We start from the raw sequence: 23,387 nt of genomic DNA, 5'->3' as shown, positions 1-23,387 counted from the left end.
TCTCTTAATAATACTTTTAATATATATTAAGCTTAATTAATATAAAGAAGTTATATTAATAGCTAGTAAATTAAGTTTTATAAAAGTGCTAATAAATATAATTTATATATTTATTTTAACTTATAATAATAAGTTAATACTTATATATAAATTATAAGTTTAAATATAAGTCTTTTTAAATAACTTATAATAGAAATAAAGAAAAAGTATAAGTTATTAGCTAATTAAGGAAAACTTATAAGCTTTATAAAATATAGCTATAAGGATTATAATAATAAATAAATATATTTTAATATAATATAAATTAATCTTTTTAATTATTAAATTAAATATATTTTAAATATTATTTATTTATTTATTATATTAATTAAAATTACTTTTATAAACTATTATTAATATTTTATAAGCCTTTTAATCTTTTATTATTAACTTAATATATAAAACTATTAAATATTTTAATTAAAATATTATAAAAATAATATTTAAAAAATATAATTAAAGCTTATTTTCTTTTTTTATAAAATAATTATTAAATTTAAGCCTTTTTAGCTTTTAATTTTTAATTTTATTTATTTATATAATATTTTAAATTTATAATTTTTTTTAAATTTATAAATCTTTTTAATAAATAATTTTATAATATAAAATTATTTAAAAAAATCTTAATTATTAAATTTCTTAAAAAAATAAGTTTTTATATTTATTATTAATTATATTTTAATTAAAAGTTTTTTATTTAAATAATAATTTATTATATTAATTAATAAATCTTTTTATAATTATAATTATTTTCTTTAAAATCTAACTTTTAGATTATTAATTATTAAATTATTAATTAATTAATTAAATTAATTAATTAAGGCCTTTTTAGTATAGCTTAATTAATTTCTAAAAGAGAGGTAAATATTATGTAACTCTTCTATTTTAGGAAGAGCAGCTCCTTCAATTAAAATGCCCTGCTAATTAGCACCCAGCGGTTTGACACCCCTACCCCTGCCTTTACACCACCGTCCCACTATATAATGCAAGAGCCTCTTCGCACTTGGCTTAACCTTGTCCTTCTCTTCGTCTGCATGCATACCTTCATCATGGCTTCCACCTCACCCATCTCCACGTGCGTGTCATTGCACACCCGACACCACGTGAAGGATATCTGCTGACATTATTTAGTGTTTACGTTCAAAATCTCGAAGAGCGCGTCAAGCTTGATGCATTGGTTGATGCTTTGGGAACAATATTCGCAGAGTTCGGCAATGTCATTGATATCGTAGCGAAGAAGAATCTGCGTGCCAAAGGGCAAGCATTCGTCGTATTTGATAAGCCAGATAGTGCGCAAGATGCTATCAACGAAATCGACGGTTTTGAGCTTTTCGGCAAGCCCATGAAACTTGCTTTCGCGCGAACACAGAGCGACAAAACGATCGAACTGAACGGCAACCAAGAAGAGCTCGAGCAACATAAGCGCCATCGACAGGCCGAGAAAGGTAAGACCATTCAGCTTCTCATTTTATTCCGTTGCTAATTATGACGGGACATACAGATAAACGCAAGGCCCTTGAGTCTGCGGAAGAGCAGAGACAAATCAACAAGCGAGGGTCTGGCTCAGTCAACGACAACCGGCCAGCAAAGGCCGCGAAATCATCAGGCCTCAAGTCCACCAGCGCTGCAGCATCCGGCAGTGTGCTTGACGAGTTCCTCCCCCCCAACAAGATTCTATTCGTCCAGAATTTCCCCGAAGATTATGACATTGAGGCTCTGACCAGTGTCTTCGGCCGATTTGACGGGTTTCGCGAGGTCAGGCTGGTACCTGGTCGTCGTGGTATCGCTTTTGTTGAGTACGAGGCGGAACAGGGTGCCATAACCGCAAAGGAAAACACAGCTGGGTTACACTTGGGAGACAAACCCATCAAAGTCACATACCAGCGACAGTGAAACTGAATGCTAGTATCGATAAAGAAGTCCATCTTTGTTAATTAGGAAGGCAATGGTGTTAGCTGATGGATACTTATTTAATGATAAACACAACACGCATCGAGCTATTCCCGCACTACAGTATTGTAATATGACCACCTGTTTGTCGCAAACCTTAAACACGGTTCCTGTCCTTTCAAAAAATTACGTCTTCGTCGTCGCCGGCGCCTAGAACATCTGTAGGTGTCGAATTGTCTTTCTGGGACTTGTCTCCGCCCTGCGCGGAGGCTTCCGCCTCACGCCTTGCCTTCATCTCGGCATCTGCTGCAGCAGTGTCTCGCTGTTTCTTGTTCGCAACCTATCATTTGTCAGACGAATTGCCATGAATGGTGTAATGTCAGAGCCTGCCTTCTTCAGTCTGTAGAACTCCTCACGATCGAGCTCGTCAAGCTCAGAGTTGATGTATTTGATAGTGTTCTCGGTCCTGGGAATGATGACATGCTCAATCGCGTTGACTGGGATGGTGATCAGTATCACAGCGAATCTCAACAGCTTGGGCGACTTACCACGCCGATTGACCACTTTGATGACCTCGTCGAGGATGACAAACGCGGTCTGTAGGCTAGCCAGCTCAACCAGCGCCTCAACGGCACGGGCATATGTTTCCCTGCATCGCTGAACCTGCTGTCCTCCCTTGCCTAAGCCCGTCAGACCGAAGTCATTGTTGCCTTCGGTAAGGTAGCTTTCGAAAGCCGGAAGAAGAACACCGGATACGTTGTCTTGTTTCGTACGGACGCGGAATCGAGCAGACTTGGCGGATTCCTGCACTTGGTAGCCAATGTCACCACCAACGGCATATGTCACTTCTGCCAGTGAGAAAGCTGCAATCTGCATTACTCGTCCCATTTTTCGCTTGGCCTCATCGATTCGCCTTGTAATCTCTGTATCATCGGGTATCAGTACGCTGGAGAAGTGGTTGGTTTGCATCAAGGGCCTGCTGGGGGATATGAACCTCGAAATCGTCTACATTCATGGGTTAGCCGGCTGCAACAATAGGTGGGCAGAGCTGTGGCGATACACATACTTTGTCAAAGCTTCACTCTTTCTCTTCAATAAACTATGGCCCGTCTCTGCTCCTTTGAGCTTTGCCTTCATGATGCCCAGCGATTGCCGGGTTGGGAAGACGGCCTCGCGATCCTAGGTCAACCTCATCAACATTTCTCACAACTCGTCTAAGGAAAGGGAAAGCTTAGACCTACATTAGCTCCCGACATTTCGATAGGCAATATTTGATGATACGGGCAGGCTTGGTGTTGCTTGTATGGAAGTGGTGGCTAGAGTTTGAAGCTGTCTCGCTTCAGGCTGTCTTAAGGTAAGGTACGGAGTATCTGGGCTGGGCTCTCGTCGTCACAGGGCCAAGGCGCTAATCGCATGGAAAGCTCTCCCTAGACATTTGTTCAGTCAGAGTTGCTGGGCAGCTATCAATGCCATAACGTAAGCAGCAAGGAGGGACGCCCCACTATTTAACAGTTTAGTGGATCGTTTCTGAACTGTGAGGGCCCAGGCGTCGCGGGCTTCAGAAAAATACACCAACCTCGCGTTCTCATCTTCCGAACATCGAGCAACCCAGGAGTCCCCTGGTTATCTTCGGTCGAAGCGCACAAGGAGTCAGCAGCATTCGGGGGTGTTAGACTGGCACCTTTGGCCAGACTTCGGCCCATACGGGGGATATTGTGGCTTTCGGAGTGACGACCTTTGACATTTCCAGCTTCCTCGACGATGTACGGTTCACATTGATTCGACTCAACCGCCACCTTCGCGAAATCCCTTCAGTCATTTACTTGGCGATCTAGAACCCCATAATCACTATGGCTCCGATCGATCGCGCTCTAAACGGGGCACGCAGACAGCCGGAACTGCATCTCGTAGTAAGTACACAAACACAATGCGCATCACGTATGGATGCCATACTGACCTCGAACTCTATTAGTCCAACGAGGATTCCGTTTACGAACAAGATGTCCTTCGCGACCCTGGTAGTGTGAAGCCCTGGCTGGCATATATTGAGTTTAAAACACATCACGGTACCATACTTGAGCAGACATACGTGATGGAGCGGGCTTGTGCTCAATTGCCGCGTTCATACAAATTATGGAAACTGGTACGATACAACCCACGGAATAGCATCCCTTCTTTAATGCTCAAGTCTAACATTATCTAGTATCTCTCGTTTCGAGTCAAGCACGTTGCCAAGCTGAATCCAGCATTATTCGCCGCAGAATATCGCAAAGTCAACGCCCTTTTCGAAAAGGCCCTTAACTTACTACATAAGATGCCACGGATATGGGAAATGTACCTCAAATTCCTGACCAAGCAACCGCTTATTACTCTCACTCGACGAACATTCGACCGAGCTCTAAGAGCTCTTCCCATATCCCAGCACAATCGTATCTGGGCGTTCTATCGTCCATTCGCGAACTCGGCCGCTGGTGGAACTGCTGTGAAAATCTGGCGACGCTACATGCAAGTGCATCCCGAGGATGCCGAGGATTTTATTGAACTACTTACTCAAACGGGGCTTTACACAGAGGCTGCGCTGAAATTTATAGATGTTCTTAACAACGCCAGGTTCAACAGCAAGCATGGAAAAGGCCATTATGAACTCTGGAGCGAAATGGTAGATCTTATTGTTGAGCACGCCGCCGAAATCGAGACGGGATACGAAACTGGCATTGACGCCGAACGTATAATCCGAAGTGGGATAGCCAGATTTGCCGATCAAAGAGGGAAGCTATGGTCCGGTCTCGCTACTTATTGGATCCGGAGAGGCAGCTTCGAACGGGCTCGGGATGTCTTTGAAGAGGGGATCACCACGGTCATGACAGTGAGAGACTTCACCCTGATCTTCGAGGCTTACACCGAATTTGAGGAGTCTATCATCGGTGCTCTCATGGAGGTTGCGTCTGCAAGGGCCGAGAAGGGAATAGAAGATGAAAACGCGGACTTTGAGCTGGATATCAGAATGATGCGCTTTGAACAACTCATGGACAGACGCCCCTTCCTCTTGAACGACGTCCTGCTACGACAGAATCCAAACAACGTTCCAGAATGGGAGAAAAGAGTCGCCCTTTGGGGCGACAATAAGAAGGAGGTTGCTCAGACGTACACGGATGCGATTGCGGCAATACAGCCGAAACGCGCTGTTGGTGCATTTCATCAGCTCTGGGCCAATTACGCCAAGTTTTATGAACGGGGAGGTGACCTAAGAAACGCTCGAGTCATTATGGAGAAGGCGATCAAGGTACCTTTCAAGTCAGTGGCAGAGCTTGCTGATATGTGGATTGAATGGGCAGAAATGGAATTACGAAATGAGAACTTCGACGACGCCGTCCGGATCATGGCCAAAGCAGTTCAGGCACCCAAGCGGTCCACTGTGGACTATTTCGACGAGACCTTATCACCACAACAAAGAGTCCACAAGAGTTGGAAACTTTGGAGCTTTTATGTCGATCTCGTTGAAAGCGTGTCTACTTTGGATGAGACCAAAAAGGTTTATGAACGAATCTTTGAGCTCCGAATTGCCACACCTCAGACTGTTGTCAACTATGCCAATTTGCTCGAGGAGCACAAGTATTATGAGGAATCGTTCAAAATCTATGAGCGCGGCTTAGACCTGTTCAGCTATCCCGTTGCTTTTGAGCTTTGGAACCTGTATCTCACCAAAGCCGTTGATCGGAAGATCGGGATAGAACGACTTCGCGATCTATTTGAGCAAGCCGTGGAAGATTGCCCCCCAAAATTCGCAAAGACAATCTACCTCATGTATGGCAACTTGGAAGAAGAACGTGGCCTGGCGCGGCATGCAATGCGTATTTACGAGCGGGCCACACGAGCAGTCGCGGATGAAGACCGGGCTGATATGTTCAACTTCTATATCACCAAATCTGCCTCCAATTTCGGCCTGACGTCGACCAGACCAATTTACGAGAGGGCCATCGCTGCTCTTCCTGATGTCGAAGCTAAGGATATGTGCCTCAAGTTTGCGGACATGGAGAAGAGGCTGGGTGAGATTGACCGTGCTCGTGCCATCTATGGCCATGCATCGCAGTTCTGTGACCCTCGCACAAACCCTGACTTCTGGACGAAGTGGGAGCAGTTCGAAGTGCAGCATGGTAACGAAGACACATTCAAAGAAATGTTGCGTATCAAGCGAAGTGTTCAGGCGCAATACAACACGGACGTCAATTTCATTGCATCCCAAGCCCTTGCACGCAGCCAACGTCGTCCTGGAGGGGCGGACGATGCCGACATAACGGATGCCATGGCGGCACTGGAAAGGCAGTCGAGAGCACCGCAGGGATTCGTGGCAGCCAGTACAGGCCCAGTTGGAGGCACGCCAGCTACAACAACAGTCACTTCAAATCCCGATGCCATTGAGATCGATGGCATTGATGAATAATGGACAGGTCCAGGTGGAATGTCTGATTTAGGTTTATTGCATAGTAGGGCGTGCAACATGTTTGTCCAAGATAACTATTCCCTTATTTTCCATATTTAATCTCCCATCTTAAGTTGTGAACTCCGCAATCAATCAAGAAACCAAACTCCTGCTACCTTATCACCCAACACTTACTCCCGAGGCTTACTTGCTGCCGCTGCCCCAGTTCTTCTCAGTCATCTTGGACCAGTATTTGTCCTGGTAGTTCCTGTCGACATGACCATCGCGGGATCCGGGCGTGGCATAGATGGATCCCTTGCGTTTTTGGAAACGACTGGGGGGCACCTTTGAAGCATCTATGCATTTCTTAGTTAGTTGCCAATACACAATTACTGGGAAGTTATTGTACGTACCCCATTCATCACTCATTCTCCGGTCTTGTGCCGCATCGCTTGCTCTACGATCCTGGGGGGGAGAGCCAACAACAGGCGTTTCATTTAGGGGCTGTGTAGTACCCTCTTGGGTGTTGATGGGTTGCTCCATTGTTCAAGGACTTTCTGTTTGGTTTGAAGGGGGAAAGCTTTGAGAGTAGCGAGAAAGAGAGAAAGAAAGTTTTGAGCTCAAATGTCTTGGGGTATCTTTAATTCTAGGTAGTTGATAAGAAAGAAGACTTAGAAGAGGCCGAGTCGAGATCGTTCAATGACGGGGTGTTTATATACTGCCTTGGGAAGTATCAAATGGTGGAGGGTCTAATTACCCCGCAAGGTGAATACCTACCTCTCTTCCGCTTGTAGGCAGTTACATTGGATTGGATGGATATGGGAAGGTTAGGCCAGAGCGGTTGTAGATTGACGCTTGCAGTGGCGCATCGGTTGTAGAGATACAGCCAATGCTACGTAAGGAGGCAGCCGGGACGTGGCTTAGATTTAGACCATCACGGTCATTGACGTCAGCGTGATGGTCACAATACAAAGGGTTCTTGGTGAGTGGTTGAGGAATACTTCAGGAAGTTGACGCTATCAAAGAGGTAGCTTGACCACGATGACGAGGGAGTGTAGGATCAGCCAGCCTCTAGCAATGGTCTAAGGCTCTTGATTGGAAACAAAAGTCAAAGGTGGTGGTAGTCGTAACACTATATGGCTAACAGGCAAGCTAGACAAAGGTACCGTGACCATGTCGCTCATCACCTCAAGAAGCTATTTGCCGGGGCTCCAGGTTATCAAGCTGCTAGGTAGCTTTTTGGCAGACACGAACCTATTCGAGGCGTGGTGGTGGTCCTTGATAGAAGGCAATTGGATGAATGTCTCGAGACACCAGCCGTTGGTAGCTCAGCTCGGCAAAGAGCTGACAGATGTAACACGACTTATGCAGCCACGGTGGCAAATGGCCAGGCATGAGGACATACATAGCAGATGTGATGACAACAAGAGCCAAAGATGTTGCTGGCAAAGATACCTATGCTCGATGCATACGGAGCCAATGTTGTTGGCAAGGGATATATCAAGAGATGGCGAACTTCAACAGTTGGACAGGGTTGCATCGATACATAGCAAATAATGGGTCAATGAGGGATGTGGAATGTCGCGTGTTGTAGACGGTAGACTGAACTGACTGCTTGGCAGATCTAACGACGATGGGAATCGGAGTAGCTCGCCTAAGCCAAGAGGCTCTAGGCAACATTAGCTTTACCCCGGCACGAGAGCTGCAAGAGGAGAGGTGCTGGGTTAGTTTGCTGTTAGTTTACTAGATCGGCAAGTTCATGAGCCGACATGAGCACGGCACGCTAGATCCAGGCCACCAAAGGAGCCTCAAATGGGTGAACTAAAGAATGACGACTGACTTGCCAATCAGCAATGGAAGATAAACTGAGAGCGCGTCTGTGCAGGTAATTGGAGTTGGTAGAATAGAGCCCTGTTCAAAGTTCATCAATTTCGCCTGTTTGTAAGACGGACCGTAATTCGTAGGCATGTGACTACAACGTCATCTGAGATGTGATGTGGGGTTTATTTTCATTGGGTTGCACGACGATAAGGGACTAAGAGGAAACCGCCGACCATCGATCCGTCCTTGAGCTCTATCCAAGGTAGGAATTGGTTCTCTCATTTCGTGTCCAGATGGCTTCCTTCTTTAATTAATCGGTACGAGACAACATTCTTTATGTCTAGACAACGGCAAACACACTCACTCGATTGACTCGATGCGACTCATCATTTTATATGTTCAAAGATCCATCTTCTCTAGCGATTCGCCCGCCAGAGGACATGACACGCACTCGTCAGAATGTCTGAGTATGGTGTTCCAGACGCGCTCAGCTCAGGGCCCGAAATAGACGCCCTTCCAACCACCAACGACGCCAACGGCGATGCACCTGTTTTTCCCTCGCTACAGAACAATGGCGCGGGAAGTCCCTTATCTTCAGAAGCCGCTGGCGGTCCCACGATCGGGGAAGACGACAACGACGACGAGCCCGCTGTAGCGAAGCCATTCATGCGAACAACGAGTCCTGACCCGTCCACACGCGCGTTCCCAGATACCTTCGATGACCGTGTCCCTGACCGCCTGATTTACAAGATGCATAAGTTCAGTCTCTACGAAACAGCCAGTCGTTATTACATCGTCGGTGTCGATGTCAGTGAAAAGCGTTATCGAATCCTCAAGATCGACCGCACCACCGAGGGTGCTGAGCTCAACGTGACAGACGACAAGATTGTTTATAGTTTGAAAGAGATGAACCAGCTGCTCGATACAATAGATGACGGGAACCGAGGTACCGGCGGCATCAAGCTTCGTTGCACCACATGGGGCCTCCTTGGCTTTATCAAGTTCACCGGCCCCTACTATATGCTTCTCATCACCAAAAAGAGCACTGTCGCTATGGTCGGAGGCCACTACATATACCAGATTGAGGGTACTGAGCTTGTTCCCCTAACTCCCGCCAAGTTCAAGCCAGACGCCCGCAACACCGAGGAGCAACGATTCCTCGGTATCTTGAACAACCTCGACTTGACTCGTTCTTTCTATTACAGCTATTCCTACGATGTTACCCGTACCTTACAACATAACGTCATCCGGGAGCGCGATGCTCTCGCCAAGGGAATGCTGCCACCAGACGACGATGATTTCAACTCTATGTTTGTCTGGAACGACTATCTACTACAACCTGCCGTTACTGCTCTTCGGGACCCCTATGACTGGTGTCGTCCAATTATTCATGGGTACATTGATCAAGCGGGTGAGTTCGGCAAATACGACTGGGACTCCAACTTCCATGCTCCGTACTGACGTTCAACAGCTCTATCAATTTACGGCCGTACTGCACATATCACCGTCATCGCAAGACGCTCGCGCTACTTTGCCGGTGCCCGGTTCTTGAAACGCGGAGCCAACGATCTTGTAGGTGGTTGTTGCTTTCCCTCTGTTGCATCTGGCCCTCGATGCTCGCCCACTGACACTGCCAGGGTTATGTTGCCAACGATGTCGAGACGGAACAAATCGTAGCCGAGTCACTGACCACGTCGTTTCACGCACCTGGTCCTCAACTATACTGTAGCCCGCAGTACACCTCCTATGTCCAACATAGAGGGAGTATTCCGCTTTACTGGACACAGGACAGCACCGGTGTCACACCCAAACCCCCGATTGAGCTTAATTTGGTTGATCCGTTCTATGGTGCCGCCGCTCTGCACTTCGATAATCTGTTCGAGCGCTACGGTGCGCCAATCTATGTCGTTAACCTGATCAAGTCTAAGGAGCGAACGCCTCGTGAATCAAAGCTGCTGGAGGAGTATACGCATGCCATCAACTATCTCAACCAATTCCTGCCTAAGGATAAGAAGATCATTCACAAAGCATGGGACATGAGTCGCGCATCAAAAGTCCGTGGTGGGGATGTTATTGGAAACCTCGAGCTTATCGCAGAGTCGGTTCTCGCTACGACAGGCTTCTTCCAAAACGGAGACGGTCTCACGAGCCCCATGACAGCACAGAATGGAGTGGCCAGAACAAACTGCATCGACTGCTTGGACCGTACCAATGCTGCACAGTTTGTCATTGGCAAGAGAGCCCTAGGGCACCAGCTACATGCCCTTGGCATTCTCGAGGATACGTCAGTCGATTACGACACGGATGCTGTCAATTTGTTCACTCACATGTGGCATGACCATGGTGATACCATTGCTGTTCAGTACGGCGGCTCACAACTGGTCAATACCATGGAAACTTACCGCAAAATCAACCAATGGACGAGTCATTCAAGAGATATGATCGAGAGCTTCAAGCGATACTACAACAACTCTTTCCTAGACAGTCAACGTCAGGAGGCCTATAACTTGTTCCTCGGTAATTACATATTCACTCAAGGCCAACCTATGCTGTGGGACTTGGCAACTGATTACTACCTCCATCATGCCGATCCACGAGATTGGTCCGCCAGGTTGAAGCACGACTACATCAATTGGTATGTTCCGGCTCACTTGCAGAAACGAACAATTCCACCATACGTGCCAAGCAAAGACATTGCCCGTGCTCATCCGGTTGAATTCTTTGATGACTATTGGCTTGAGTATTACAGGCCATCGACTCTCTCTTCTTTTCCCAAAATGTTCGCCTATAAGATGAACTCGACAATCAAGTACATTCCCCTCAAATCTACCCAGGATGGCCGCTACGACCTCAGCCCTTTCCGAGTTCGAACCGATAATGAGGTTGATCATGGTGACAAAAAGAAGTCGAAGAAAGAGGCTCATCCACACGTAAATGTACCAAGTTCGCGAGGACAGGCTGCGGGAACGAATGGGGCATCAGACTCAATCTCGGACCGGTCACCGGCGAAAGGTATCTCGCTCCAGCGTTGGCTGCAACCTGTTCAAGACAAGGGTACACTCGCCAACTCTCTGCGACTGGATACGAATCAGTCATTGCAGACATCCGAACATAGCCCCAAGACGAAGCCAACAGCTCTGGAGAAATCTAAGGCTGCACAATGGACTTTCACCAAAGCCGTCCATGACTCTCTCAATCCATCCGTTGCCGAGCAGGAATCCGAAGATTATGAGCGATACATCCGCCATCCTCAAAACCTTCCTCTCGTCATCTCAAGCGACACGCCTGTGGACGTAGATGCGTCCGAGTATCAGGAGTATGTAAGCGGTGACTGGCAAGATGAAGGTTTAATGGTCAAAGGAACTGAAGAAGAGATCGATGTCTACGCCGAGCTGCTCAAGGTGGGAGAAAACCCTCTAACAGTGACTGAGGAAGATGGTCCGAAGAAACGATACAAAGCCTATAGGAAATGGCTGCGTGGGAAGTCTTTCTTCAAGCAACAACCCCTAGACTGAGTTTAAGCAACGGCCGCCCAGCCTTCAAGCCAGAGTTTCGGGGAAAAGATCGGATAGTCGCGGTTCTTGCTTCAAGGCTTCACTCAGCTTCGCGGGACATACAGAGGCGTCCTGAGCCCAGAGTACCTGTAGAATCCGAGCTGTGTGTACCAACTCTCGTGATAAGGTGTGGATTTCTTCTGAAGTCTGAGGTATTTCATGCTCAATCTCCTCAGAGACGTTCAACCAGCATAATGACAAAATTTGGATGACGTTCTCCATATGCTCAACTTCTCGGATACGAGGCCATGCATTAGTAATGATGGCGTTCAGTGTTTGCGTTGCTGCTATCAGGGTCGGAGGATACGAGACTGCAAATGGATCTGTCATGACTGATGACGCCATTGAGAGAAGAGGCTGGCACAGATGTATTAACGAAAGCTCAAGGCGTTTTTCGATAGTAGGTGGTTACTCACAGTTAGATGTTTGATTGTATAGATACCCAGACCATTGATTACTACTGTCGCCTTCTGCAACAGAACTTGGACAATGCGAGTGTGCTGAGAAGCATGAAAATAGCCTGCGAATACTCCGTCTCTGAGGATCCTGTCAAATAATCGGCGACGCTCAATGCTGTTAGTATTCCCAGTGGACTCAGCCAGCTTGATAAGCACATCATAAGCCGGTACGAGTATAGTTGTAGATTCATCCTCTGGTGTGACGCTAGGGAGATGAAGCAGGAGCGGGAATGTGACATCTGCAAATACACGGCCTATTCCTGTATTTTGCAATACTTGAGCTGAACATTTGGTCATGAATTCCCTTGCGGTCCGTAAACCTCTGGCCTTGGTCTTGGTAGACTCGTTCTCCACCAGCGCCAACAGGACTGGCAAGAAAAGCGGCCAGTGCTGTTGAATGAGTGGCGTCTACCAGCAAGTGTCAGCGCAACCAATCACATTTCAGTCGACAAGACCTTACTGTAGACATGTTCACTGCCCATTGTATTGTAGCCTCTGCCCATGGGGCCTGAGTTCTCCATGGTAGCACTTCAATCACAGGTCGGGACCGATCGTCTATAATGGTATACTGTGAGGGTCGTCCTGAAGCTGTGATTCGCGAGGACGATTTCATAAACAATGGCTTCAAAGACTTCTGTAGCACCGTGTTGATGATAAACTCGATCAGACTTTTGCCCTCAAGTTGTTCAGACAAAAGCTTCGATGCTGTCGTTGCAGCTTCCGCAGTTGTCCATGGATCCTGAGGATCTGTAACAGCTGTGAGCTTCACTAGAGTATCCTGATCCAGAACAAAGTGATGCTTCGAGCACAAGATGCTGAGGCTGGCAACGGCTGCTTCCGTCAGCAGCTCCGAATGTTCTTTGTGCTGTTAGTAAACCCACAGAAGTAATAGATTTATGCACGTCGCTGTACCTTCAACACTCTTCAATCTTAATGCTTTCTCACTGATGGCTGCCGTAAGCCTCTCCAATTGGCCTTGGTCCAGGTTCTTGTCTTCCGAGGATAAGGCTTGGTCAACTACAATGAGAACAGATTGGCGAAGGTCCTGGAGTCACCATCGTTAGCTCGTCGCCATCTTTCCAAGTCAGACAGCGTCAGAGGCGTATAGGAAAACGCACCGCATCATTGGATTCAAGCAAGGAAGATATTACACCTTCAGGCTCTGCACGAAAATGTTCTGGTTTACCTGAAAGTTTGGGAACTAGTCAATGCGATGCTATGTGAAGCGTACGTTGAGCCAAGTACTTACCCGAGATTTCATGCAGCAGCGCTGTATTTGAAGGACCAAGGAGCCCTTCTACCGCACCAATCACGGTATTAGAGTCAGTGATTGACATTTCATAGAGGATAAGTGAGTAATAAAAACTCCTTATCGTTGATTGAGCATTGGTGAGTAAGAAGAATGAAGAGTGAACGACGGGATCTTAAGACAAGATGCCTGCCTGAGGTAGGTTAATTGGGTCCACATACAGTGTTGAAACACAGCCAATCGCACTGTAGAGAAACTGACTGCTCGCTCATCATCGTCAAACAATCTTCTCAACCTTAGTATTCACTTTGTCAAATTCTTTATCATTGCCCTCATTCGGCTTCTCTATGAGAGGGGTGACTTAGTTGCTATCTATATCTATCGCATGCTAAAAATGTGCAAATAGCGGGAGCGTCTTGATGTGCCATACAGATAGTGCACTCACCATGACCGTCAAGGCAGCTTGGCTCAGACCTCCACTTCACCGGCAAATAATATAGCTAATGCATACCCAGGTTGGTATATATGCAGAGTCTCCGCCTTGGGAATCATACTAGCTCCTTACTCACGGTATCCCCAACTCTTCTCTTCGCCGCTGTACTTCTTCTATCGCACCTGTGGGGTCTGTTTCATCGGGATTGCGAAGTTGCCATGCAACACAGACTTCTAGAGCCGGACCTGTCCATTTCCCCGGTTTGATACCACCGAGTGCTTTGGCAAGTTTTCCGCCATCAAGGAGCTTTTCGAGTGTCGTAACTTCATAAACATCTAACTTAGCGAGGTGGTCAAGGAAGCTTTTCCAACCTGCTAGGAAACTACTTTGTTCTTGAAACCAGTTATTCAGGTGTGCATGAGAAGGAGAAATGATGCTTACCTGCTGACTTTTCGTGACGCCATTCCGTGAGGGTTTCCAAGGCCTCGACGAGTAGTGCATTCAAAACCTGCAGTCTCCAGGTACCGGCGGGCGTGTCCCATTTCCTGATTGCCATGCCGAAACGATCTCGTTCGTGAATGTACGACTCTCCATTGCAGACAGCATTTTTCAACTTCAAAACCTCCTCACGATTGCGATGTGAAGCAGCAACAATGCTCGACAAACGATTTGGGGCCTTGAAGCCTTCCCGCGAGACAATGGCCACAAGAGGGAGAGCATTTGCTTTCCTCCGAGGATTTGGAGGTTCTTCAACTGTCATCCACGGAGAGAGCGCGGCAAGGTTCCAAGCGGAGTAGGAGGCGTCCGTGGAACTAATAAGTCGGCCAGCAATGGAAGTCGAGTCTCGATCCTTGAGAAGATCGTCAAGACAAGTATAAGCAACAGGCCACCGCGATATGTCGGGAACTGGGAGATTCTCCTGGGTTGGATCGGTAAAGATTGCATGGAAGAGTTGTAGGTCATGGATGAGTTCAAGTGCTTCGAAAGGGTGAGCTCCTGACTAGAAGTTAGTACATGTCATTCAAGTCAAGATGTCGCAACAACCTTTGAGCATTTTCTCTAGCTCTACGCCAACTCGCTCTCGACTAATCTTAGCACGTAATGCCTCAAGGACTTTTGGATCTGCCATGAATTTGCGCGTGTTGGCGTCAATTGTGAATTGGAGCCGGCTGGCGAAACGAACAAGTCTCAAAACTCTCAAAGGGTCGTCCATGAAGGTTTGGAAGGGCTCCAAAGGGGTTCTGATTATTTTAGCTTCCATATCTGCAAGTCCTCCCGTAAAATCCTCAACGCTGTCGTCGTGTAAGTTGTAGAAGAGTGCGTTGACGGTCGCATCGCGGCGGCGTGCGTCCTCTTCAGCCGTACCGAATTCCATTTGAGGGTTTCGGCTGTCCTCAGTATAGGTCTCCTTCCTGAGGTTGACGAAATCGAGATCCAGACCAAACATCTTGACCATGGCCGTTTCTAGGTGCTTAGATTTTTCAGGATTGCGTGCAACGTTGTGAAGGCTTCCAATATCTGCAGGGCCGATATTGTGCTTGGACATAGCCTCTGGCCGTTCACAATAATCGCACATAGCTTGAGCAAAGGGGACGCCAGTCATGGCGTTGATGGCCACGTCGATGTCATGGCTCTGGATATTGAGTAGCTTGTCGCGTACCCATCCACCGGCCCAGCGAAGAGCAATAGGCTCTGGAGCTTTTCCGGACTCGTCTATGGCTTTGGCGACATCGAGAAGCAGATGGCGGAGCTGCTGCTCCTTGGTGGTGAGTTGAATGGTGGTGGTTACCATGTTGGACTTGGGAACCTTAGCAGGCGGCCCAGGAGCTTTGGAAGAGGGCGTTATTGGGGCCGTGACTGAGTTGGAAGTCAACGAATAGTGTTCCTTGAGAAATGAGTCAAGGTTTCTCTTCATCGCAAGACGCAGAGAGCGTTTGAGCATTTAGGTGGGGCCGTTGCACAAATACAATGAGAGACAAAGATGAAAACAACTCTCGCCTTATATTCTTGACAGTCTCCAAAGACGAGAATGTATGTGTCAGACCGAAAGATGATGCTGCCTCATAAACACATGCCTAAGGCACATCTAAGATTGAGGCTGTTTGAAAGGGGGCGTCTTGGTGATTTTGTCTTCAGAATGGAGCTTCGAGCCTGCCTAGGTGCACAGTGCCAGCCAGAACATATGACTAAGGCCGGAGGTGTTGCTGGTCCACAAAAAGGCTATGAGCCAAAACAACATGTTAACTACTAACGTATTTCCCTACCACCCCATATACCCCTAGAGTCTGCATACTTTTCTTACTAAAATCTAGCTTTTATAATAAAATATTAAGAATATAAGAAAAAATTCTATAACTTAGATTTTTATAATATAAGCTATTTAAGATTTAAATTATATATATTAAACTTTTTTTTAATTATATTATTAAAATATAAAGTTTTATTAATATTATAAATATTAACTTTAAAAAAAAGTTTAAAATAATAATAAAAATTATTATTTTTAAATATTTATAAAATAAAATAAATTCTTTTAAAATTATTAATATATTATTTAAGATTTATATTATATAAAAATTAATAAAAAAAAATTATTAATATTTTTATTTAATATAATAAGTAATTATAAAGTTTTATATAAATTTTAAAATTTTTAAAAAATAATATTAAATATTTATAAAAATAATTATAATTTAATATATAATATATATAATATATAAAAATTTAAAAAAGTTTATTAAAAGCTTTATTTATCTTTTTATAAAAATTTAAAATTATAAATTTAAATATTTTCTTAAAAAAGTTTTAATTTTAATTTTTTAAGTTATTTAAACTTTATATTAATTTTTTATTATTATAAATATAATTTATAATTTATAAGTTATTTTATTATATATATATTTTATTATATATAATTTATTTAATATTTATAAAATATATTTTAATAAATTTTAATTATTAAATTTTATTAAATTTATAATATTTTTATTAATTATTAAATTTTTAAAAAAACTTTATTTTATATATATTTTATAATTTAAATATTATATTAAAAATATTTTAAATTAATATTTTAAATTAAATAGCTTATAAAATATATATATTTAAATATTTATAATTTAATTAATAATATATATATATAATATTTTACTTTATAATAAAAAAATATAACTTTTTAATATCTTAAAACTTCTCTTTATATTTAAATAGCTATTTTATTAGTATTTTAATTTTATAAGTATAAGCAATAGGTTTTAGTAGGAAAAGTATGCAGATTCTAGGGGTGTATGGGGTGGTGGGGAAATACGTTAGTATATTAGCTCCCATAAATATACTACAATAATGCCTCCTTTCAAGTCATGGCTATCAACCTATATTGAGCTTTTGGGATATGCTTGTAAGATTAAAGCGAGGATTTATATAATAATTGTTTGACACTGGTGGACGAATCCCAGTTCAAGCGTCCAAGCGTCCAAGCCCCCTATTTATCCCAACCCAACATCTGTCAATCTAGCTCTTGGAGCGGTGATAGAGGCGTTCTATTTGGCATTTTGTACAAAGCCCTCTGTCGAGTAAACATCTAAAGTGCATAGTAGATCCCAGCCAGACGCCGATGCGCAGATATATTGGTGACATAATCTTGATGACTCCGACTTTTCCCAGTCTCCTCCAGGCGAAGCAAGATTTATTCTTCATCAGCCTTTTCTTTCGTGACTGGTTCTTCAGTAACCTGGTCCTCTGTATTCTCAGTCTTCTCCTCAGTCTCTTTTTCCTTCTCCGGAGGCTGTGCCGACACTTCAGTAGGCTGATCGTCTGTCTTGTTCTCGTTTGGGGACTCATCAAGCGCGAGTTCGCCACGGAGTTCAGGCAAGAATCGATCTATGCGCTTCCAAGTTTCTGACCAAAGTTCCTCCTTTGACGGATCTATGTGGGGTGACACAAGATATCTACTGCTGGCCATAAATAGCAGCACATTCTTGAGGTTCTCACGAACAGCCTCCTCCTGCTGTTTGTCAGTGCCTGTATCATTGCAAAGCTGGGCAGGTTAACTTACAAGACTATCGCCTTGGCCACTGTTCATAAGACGATCCATGATCTCAATGATCTTGATCCAGAGATCCAGCATTCCGTCCCACTCTGAGAGGAGCACCATGTACTGAAGAAATACTTTACAAAGAAGAGAGGCAGACTGGACTCTCATCTCGCTCATTCCGTCTCGATCGGACAGAAAGACCTCAGGTTTGAGCAGCTGAATGATCAATGGAAAAAGAACCTTGCCAAAAATAGCAGTCCACTCTTTAGGGTCACTGCAGGTCAACTCCGGGGACAGAAGAGATCGTTGAAGAGCGGAGAAGGCAAGTTGTCGGACATCTCTGCAAGGATTTGCGCACTGCGTGGTTAAAGCCTGGAAAATTGGCAGCCAATATGCAGACCAAGCTGTGGATTTGTTAGCATGGCAATTAAGAGAATAGTGTTTGGAGGATGGCCCACCTTCACTGCTCTCAAGCTGAGACTGTTGCATGAGATGGGGGATTCGATCCGTCATGTTATAAAGCATGTTGACAGCCTTGGAGCCTCGGCTAACTGCTTCCGCATTGCTGTGGGATCACATCAGCGTTGTGTTCAAGGCTTGGAGTTTGTAAAAACTTACCGTTTTTTGTCTTGCTTGGAGGGGGTTGGCCTCTGGGGTCTCGGGCTTCGGGTCTGCATATTAGGTTGCCGAGGGGTGGCAGCAGACGCAAAGTCGTTAAGAAGGGATATTGCTGCCTCGTAGTTGTCCGCCATAATAGCTGGAGGGGTTCCGGCAGTTCCCTTCTCCAAAACTTCGAACACAAGTGCCGCTGATTCAGGACGTTGGGCCAAGGCTCGCAGTATTGCCCAAAAGTCAGGGGATGTCATCATTTCTCGTTTCAACGGGCCAGACTCCTCGATGCAAAGCGAAAGGCCCTGCAACACAAGATCCGAGTTCTTCCCCAAAGCTTCCTGTGGCAAAGTCGAGATCGTGTGAAGCAGGAATGGAACGTTGACGAAGTCATGATCCTTATATTATTAGCTTCAAGTTTCACAGCGTTTGCTAGAAAACTTACGTAGCTGATATTGAGCAGCTTGAGAGCGTAGAAAGACGCCCGCGAAACTGTGATGGCATGGTATCGGGCCGGATCGCGGAGAACACCTTGTAGCGTGTCGAAGACAACCTTGCCCATGCTCTCGATGGATTCTGCATCCCGCGATGCCAAGAGTGTACAAAACTCCAGAATGTATGCAACGCTTGGATCGTACTCCATATGCCCCGGCGGTCGAACGTGACCATTCGTGGGAGACGTAGGCAAGCTTTCATGCTTGACACTGATTACGGTCGTGTTAGAATCCTCGGGGAGTTGATCAACAAGTGTTTCGACGATGACTTTAGCGACGGATGGGTTCAGGTTGCTTTCAAGTAGTTAGTTTGATACTGGCTGTGCAACCGTACAACTTACGCAATGTTTTCAAACACCGCACTCATCTTGCATGACTTGATACAATCGATGGTACAAAGTGTGCTTTCAAGCTCCTCATCTGATGGCTCAGGGGGGTCGTCGGCAGCGTAACTAGAAATGTACGATGTGAAGGCCGAGAAGAAACCAGTGTCCGCATTCCTCGCTACTCGATCGATGACTTGTGATGGCGTTTGCAGTGGAATGGGGGGCAGCGGTAAGCCTGGCAGATTGCTTGGGGAAAATGGTGAAATGAGCGAGTTGGTAAATAGATTGAGCCATATGCGAATCATCTATAAATGTAAGCAACCATCCAACTGAAAAGACTCGATTACTCACATATTTCCAACTCCTGTGTATAAGGTCTTCACTTCCAGTAACGACACGGAACAACACCAGAGTCGCAAGCTGGGCTCTGAAATCCCTACCGAGCTTAACAGCGAGTTCGCTCACCATGACGCTACCATCCCCTGCCTGAACTTCAGTATTCAGGGAAGTGTTGAACTGTGTTTCCGTTGCCAAAGTCGACATGTGGCTTAGACAATAAACAATCTGATCAAGAGCTTCCGAGTTCTGATACTTGGTGGCAATGCGTGCGCACTCATCGAACCCGGTGACAATTCGAGCGAAAACAGCATCATCTGTGGCGGACATGAATACATAGGACAGCGTGGAAACGATGGGTTTCCAGGTCGTTGCAAACATATCAGCATCATAAATGTTTGTATCGCATATTACAAGGCTACCTGCTGACTCTGTCTTGAGAAGCAGTTCTCTCCATGCATAGTCAAAGGCATGCTTGTTATCGTGTTCATCGGGTAGGATGATTTCGTTGGACTTAATTGACTGGTAGATAGTCTCCAGATACTCTGGCGCAAAGTTTTGGCCGTTGTTAGTTCCCCTGAGGTTTTTTGCAAAATCCTCCAGTGTCATGCGTTTCTTGGCGTCCAAGTTGGGGTTATGCTGATCAGTATTCAACAGGATGATGGCATACGTCAAGATATACACTGCATCCTTATCTGCGACTTCGCCAGTAGTATCGTGGGAGCAAAATTTCTCAGAGAAAGCTTCCACGATTGTAGCAATCAAGGGCGCCTCTCCCGGGAGTCGGAATGACTCTAAGAATTGTCTTAGTGCCTCGTCAACTCGTTTACCGGAGAAGTCGAAAAGGTCCAAGAAAGCTCCAAGAATTTCTTCGTTGCCTCTCTTAGATATGAAGTCGCCAAGGACCTTCTTGTTGACCCGTGAAGTGCCTTTAAGAAACTTAGCAACAGCAACAGGATCTGTGGCGTCCTTAATGATGCCCTGTGCTTCCAGATACCCCAGACCTGCCTTAGGCTTCTCGTTGAACTTGCTCGCTCCCTTAATAATAATTTTCTTCTTTCGCCGCTGCTCTCTTAATGTCGCAGGATCAGGGAAGTCTTCGTAAACAGGATCTTGTTCAAGTCTTTCGGCAATAAACTGGATATATCGCAGCAGAGCATCAAGACAGAGCGGAGGGACGCTTGTGGTGCTCCAGGTTGCAGAATCAGGGAGAGCATTTCTGGAGAGAAGGCCGATCATGTCTTCACAGAGATCTGCCCGATCAACATCACAATCGTAATTGATGAAGAGCTCCGCCATGAATGTCGGCATGCGCGATAAGACTCCAACACTTTCTACCATAGCCTGGCGCGCATCTGGCTTCCGGGAGCCTCCCTCCAGGCCAAGTTTTTGGCGGTCCTTGACAGGGACTGGGGTCGACCGGCCACTGCTGGGCTGTGATGATTGTGACGGTTTGACTAGTTTGGGTGTCTGTGGGATGCCAGCATAGAGAGAGGGGTCGATGCCGGGCTCGCGGGGTATCTCGACCTTTGGGTGTAAACAGGCCACTAGGTAAGATAGGAACAGCTCCTGTTGTAGCTTAAGTACTCCGCGGCAAGTGGCCAACAGCGTACCGGCAACAACTAGCGACTCCTCGAGAATTGCCATGTTGTCAGATCTTACCAGCTGAAACAGGTAACAACACAATCGATCCTCCGCAATACCTGCCAAGGCAGGATGGCGAGAGATAAAGGGTCCAGCGACCTCAAGGGCGACGTGGATGATTCGCAATGCCATAACCCGCATTGTATCTGTGTGCTGTCGATCTTGGGGGTCCAGGAAGTTCACCAATACCCGGAATAGTTCGCGAACGGAAGGGAGTGAGTAAGGCCTGAGATCCATAGACTCCGTATCCTCAGTCGCGTCGCTTGTAGTTGCCAGTGCCGTTTCAGAGGTGGCTGTAGTGTCCCTGCTGCTGCGTTCGGGGTCTGGGGTAGATGTTCCAGGGACTTCCAAGCTCTCGGGTTCGGCAGACAGTCCTCCTGCTTCAGGAGTGGGGTTTTCCATTCTGACACTGTCGAGATCTTCATCAACTTGTTGATCCAAGGCGTTGGCGTCATCGCCAGCTTCAACTTCGAGGTGCTTCACGTCTTCGAATATGATTTGGCACATCCTCACCATAGAGGCTTCAGCGGTACGGCGCAAAACAGGAGAGAAACGAGGCTGTGAGCATATGGCAAGGCCGCGGCCCATCATGTCGCAAACGCTCTCGTCGCTCAGAATATCTCCACCAGGGCCAGACATCATATCCTCCATCAGATTCAGAATCATGAGAAGAACAACTTCGACTTGGCCCGAATCACTGATATCGAACTGACAATGTGTAACGGCACTTGACAGAGATTGCATAGCCAATGCAAACCGTGGTGACTCGGGACAGATGAAACCATAAGCCAGAAACTTTCTTAAAGCACCTAGAGCCAAGATTGTGATCGGGGCTGCGGTGCCCTTGGTTTGAATAACGTGAAGAAACGGGGCGAGGATCGCAGGAGCATCGAATGACCGGATATCTAGAAGGAAAAAGTCAGCCATCATAGGTGAAGAAAGGAGTAATAGGGACTAATTAGCCGACCGCACCTTTAACACCGGCAAGCTCATGCCTTAGTTTCCCAAAGGCAGCGATCATGGGGTTATCTTGCATGCTCTTTCCCCTCTGTCCACGAAGGCCCCAACGGTTGGTAAGGCCATCATGGGAAGCATCACCGCTGATGCTCGCCGCGGGGCTCTTGCTTCGTCCGCGTGGTGAAGGACTGGGAGGTCCAAGTTGTACGGGATTGGGGCTTCCACCAAGAATAGCGGATACAGATGAATGTGGAGAGCGAGCATACTTCTGGATAGCAGAAGTTATAGAGATGCATTCCGAAATGACAAGCGACACGGGGTCAACTGCGACAGACACAGGTCGGCTTCGATACTGCATCCGCACAGGGAGCGCGCGGTTCTCGAAACTCGATACCCCCGACGGTCTAGGACTCTCCATACTCAAGGAGTGTTGTTCATCGCGACTCATGATATTGCAGGCTCGTAATCGTTGGTGATGTTTGCGACTTGGTGATTCACCCAAATTCGGGGGTGATTGAAGAAGGTCCGAAATATCGTAGAAACCCGTTGCTACGCTTGCTGATCGGAGGAATACAAAGCAAAATGGCGACTCCTCGGAGGCAGTACCACGTCTCCAGCAAGACGGGAAGGGAAATCGTTTGTGGTCAAGTTTGCTCGAGAGAGTTGCGAGGTTGGATGATAAAGACAAAGTCGCAACGTAGCGTACCTACGGCTAGCTAAGGCAAGGTACCACTTAACCATGCCAAGATCTTAGAAGCTGCGCGCTGTCCTTCTCCAGGTGTCGTCCAATGCCCACGTTGATTGGCCAGCTGCCACCATCTGTCATGGCCCCTTGAAAGACATACATGGCTGCAGGTTGAATGGGAATTTTTGAATCAATATTGACATAATAAATGATCAACTCAATTTCGTTCATCCCATTCTCAATTCAAATCGCAGCAAAAATGGCAGCAAGACCGGCCTTGCTTTTAAGCTTGAGCTTAAACTCAAACTCCCACTGACTCTCTCCCTGCCTACCTACTAGGTAATCTGTATACCTAGGTACACTTCCACCTCGCCCAGTATGAGAAAAGGGGCTTATTAGCAAACTTGTCTTTAAGGATACGACAATCGGAGGATTGCAT

At 45.9% G+C, this 23,387-nt stretch overlaps 7 protein-coding genes across 7 annotated transcripts; 3 read left to right on the top strand and 4 right to left on the bottom strand.

Annotated features, from left to right (window-relative positions):
• The first annotated feature begins 946 nt into the window (after positions 1 to 946).
• BKA55DRAFT_576702 (uncharacterized protein) lies at positions 947 to 2,024 on the top strand. Its single transcript, XM_046193502.1, has 3 exons — positions 947 to 1,114; positions 1,171 to 1,484; positions 1,541 to 2,024. Exons 1-3 carry the CDS (start codon positions 1,023 to 1,025, stop codon positions 1,930 to 1,932), a joined length of 798 nt encoding a protein of 265 aa, XP_046046715.1. The 5' UTR covers positions 947 to 1,022; the 3' UTR covers positions 1,933 to 2,024.
• On the bottom strand, positions 2,025 to 3,378 carry BKA55DRAFT_576700 (ATP synthase subunit D). The gene is made up of 6 exons (XM_046193501.1): positions 3,171 to 3,378; positions 2,996 to 3,108; positions 2,924 to 2,934; positions 2,478 to 2,852; positions 2,320 to 2,426; positions 2,025 to 2,269 (listed from the first exon to the last, which is right to left on the bottom strand). The coding sequence occupies exons 1-6, from the start codon at positions 3,183 to 3,185 to the stop codon at positions 2,108 to 2,110; spliced, it is 783 nt and encodes a 260-aa protein (XP_046046714.1). The 5' UTR covers positions 3,186 to 3,378; the 3' UTR covers positions 2,025 to 2,107.
• Positions 3,379 to 3,779: 401 nt separating this feature from the next.
• Positions 3,780 to 6,370, top strand: BKA55DRAFT_542488 (uncharacterized protein; the record flags this gene model as incomplete). The annotated part of the gene is made up of 3 exons (XM_046190487.1): positions 3,780 to 3,839; positions 3,902 to 4,072; positions 4,133 to 6,370. The coding sequence occupies 3 exons, from the start codon at positions 3,780 to 3,782 to the stop codon at positions 6,368 to 6,370; spliced, it is 2,469 nt and encodes an 822-aa protein (XP_046046713.1).
• Positions 6,371 to 6,553: 183 nt separating this feature from the next.
• On the bottom strand, positions 6,554 to 6,892 carry BKA55DRAFT_518893 (uncharacterized protein; the record flags this gene model as incomplete). Its single annotated transcript, XM_046188302.1, has 2 exons — positions 6,554 to 6,705; positions 6,763 to 6,892. 2 exons carry the CDS (start codon positions 6,890 to 6,892, stop codon positions 6,554 to 6,556), a joined length of 282 nt encoding a protein of 93 aa, XP_046046712.1.
• Positions 6,893 to 8,629: 1,737 nt separating this feature from the next.
• Positions 8,630 to 11,685, top strand: BKA55DRAFT_518198 (SacI homology domain-containing protein; the record flags this gene model as incomplete). The annotated part of the gene is made up of 3 exons (XM_046188255.1): positions 8,630 to 9,581; positions 9,642 to 9,742; positions 9,808 to 11,685. 3 exons carry the CDS (start codon positions 8,630 to 8,632, stop codon positions 11,683 to 11,685), a joined length of 2,931 nt encoding a protein of 976 aa, XP_046046711.1.
• A 24-nt stretch (positions 11,686 to 11,709) lies between these two features.
• Positions 11,710 to 15,806, bottom strand: BKA55DRAFT_596544 (uncharacterized protein; the record flags this gene model as incomplete). The annotated part of the gene is made up of 10 exons (XM_046195963.1): positions 11,710 to 12,081; positions 12,141 to 12,590; positions 12,643 to 13,040; positions 13,095 to 13,199; positions 13,369 to 13,383; positions 13,414 to 13,476; positions 13,653 to 13,726; positions 14,001 to 14,235; positions 14,306 to 14,857; positions 14,909 to 15,806. The coding sequence occupies 10 exons, from the start codon at positions 15,804 to 15,806 to the stop codon at positions 11,710 to 11,712; spliced, it is 3,162 nt and encodes a 1,053-aa protein (XP_046046710.1).
• A 1,743-nt stretch (positions 15,807 to 17,549) lies between these two features.
• BKA55DRAFT_693431 (uncharacterized protein) lies at positions 17,550 to 22,711 on the bottom strand (the record flags this gene model as incomplete). Its single annotated transcript, XM_046199917.1, has 8 exons — positions 17,550 to 17,867; positions 17,919 to 18,301; positions 18,356 to 18,462; positions 18,516 to 18,904; positions 18,952 to 19,294; positions 19,342 to 19,631; positions 19,678 to 22,211; positions 22,279 to 22,711. 8 exons carry the CDS (start codon positions 22,709 to 22,711, stop codon positions 17,550 to 17,552), a joined length of 4,797 nt encoding a protein of 1,598 aa, XP_046046709.1.
• Positions 22,712 to 23,387: the final 676 nt, after the last annotated feature.

Source organism: Fusarium redolens, assembly GCF_020744475.1.
Source record: "Fusarium redolens strain MPI-CAGE-AT-0023 chromosome Unknown BKA55scaffold_13, whole genome shotgun sequence".
Lineage (NCBI taxonomy): Eukaryota > Fungi > Ascomycota > Sordariomycetes > Hypocreales > Nectriaceae > Fusarium > Fusarium redolens.
This window is presented reverse-complemented; position numbering and strand designations above follow the sequence as displayed.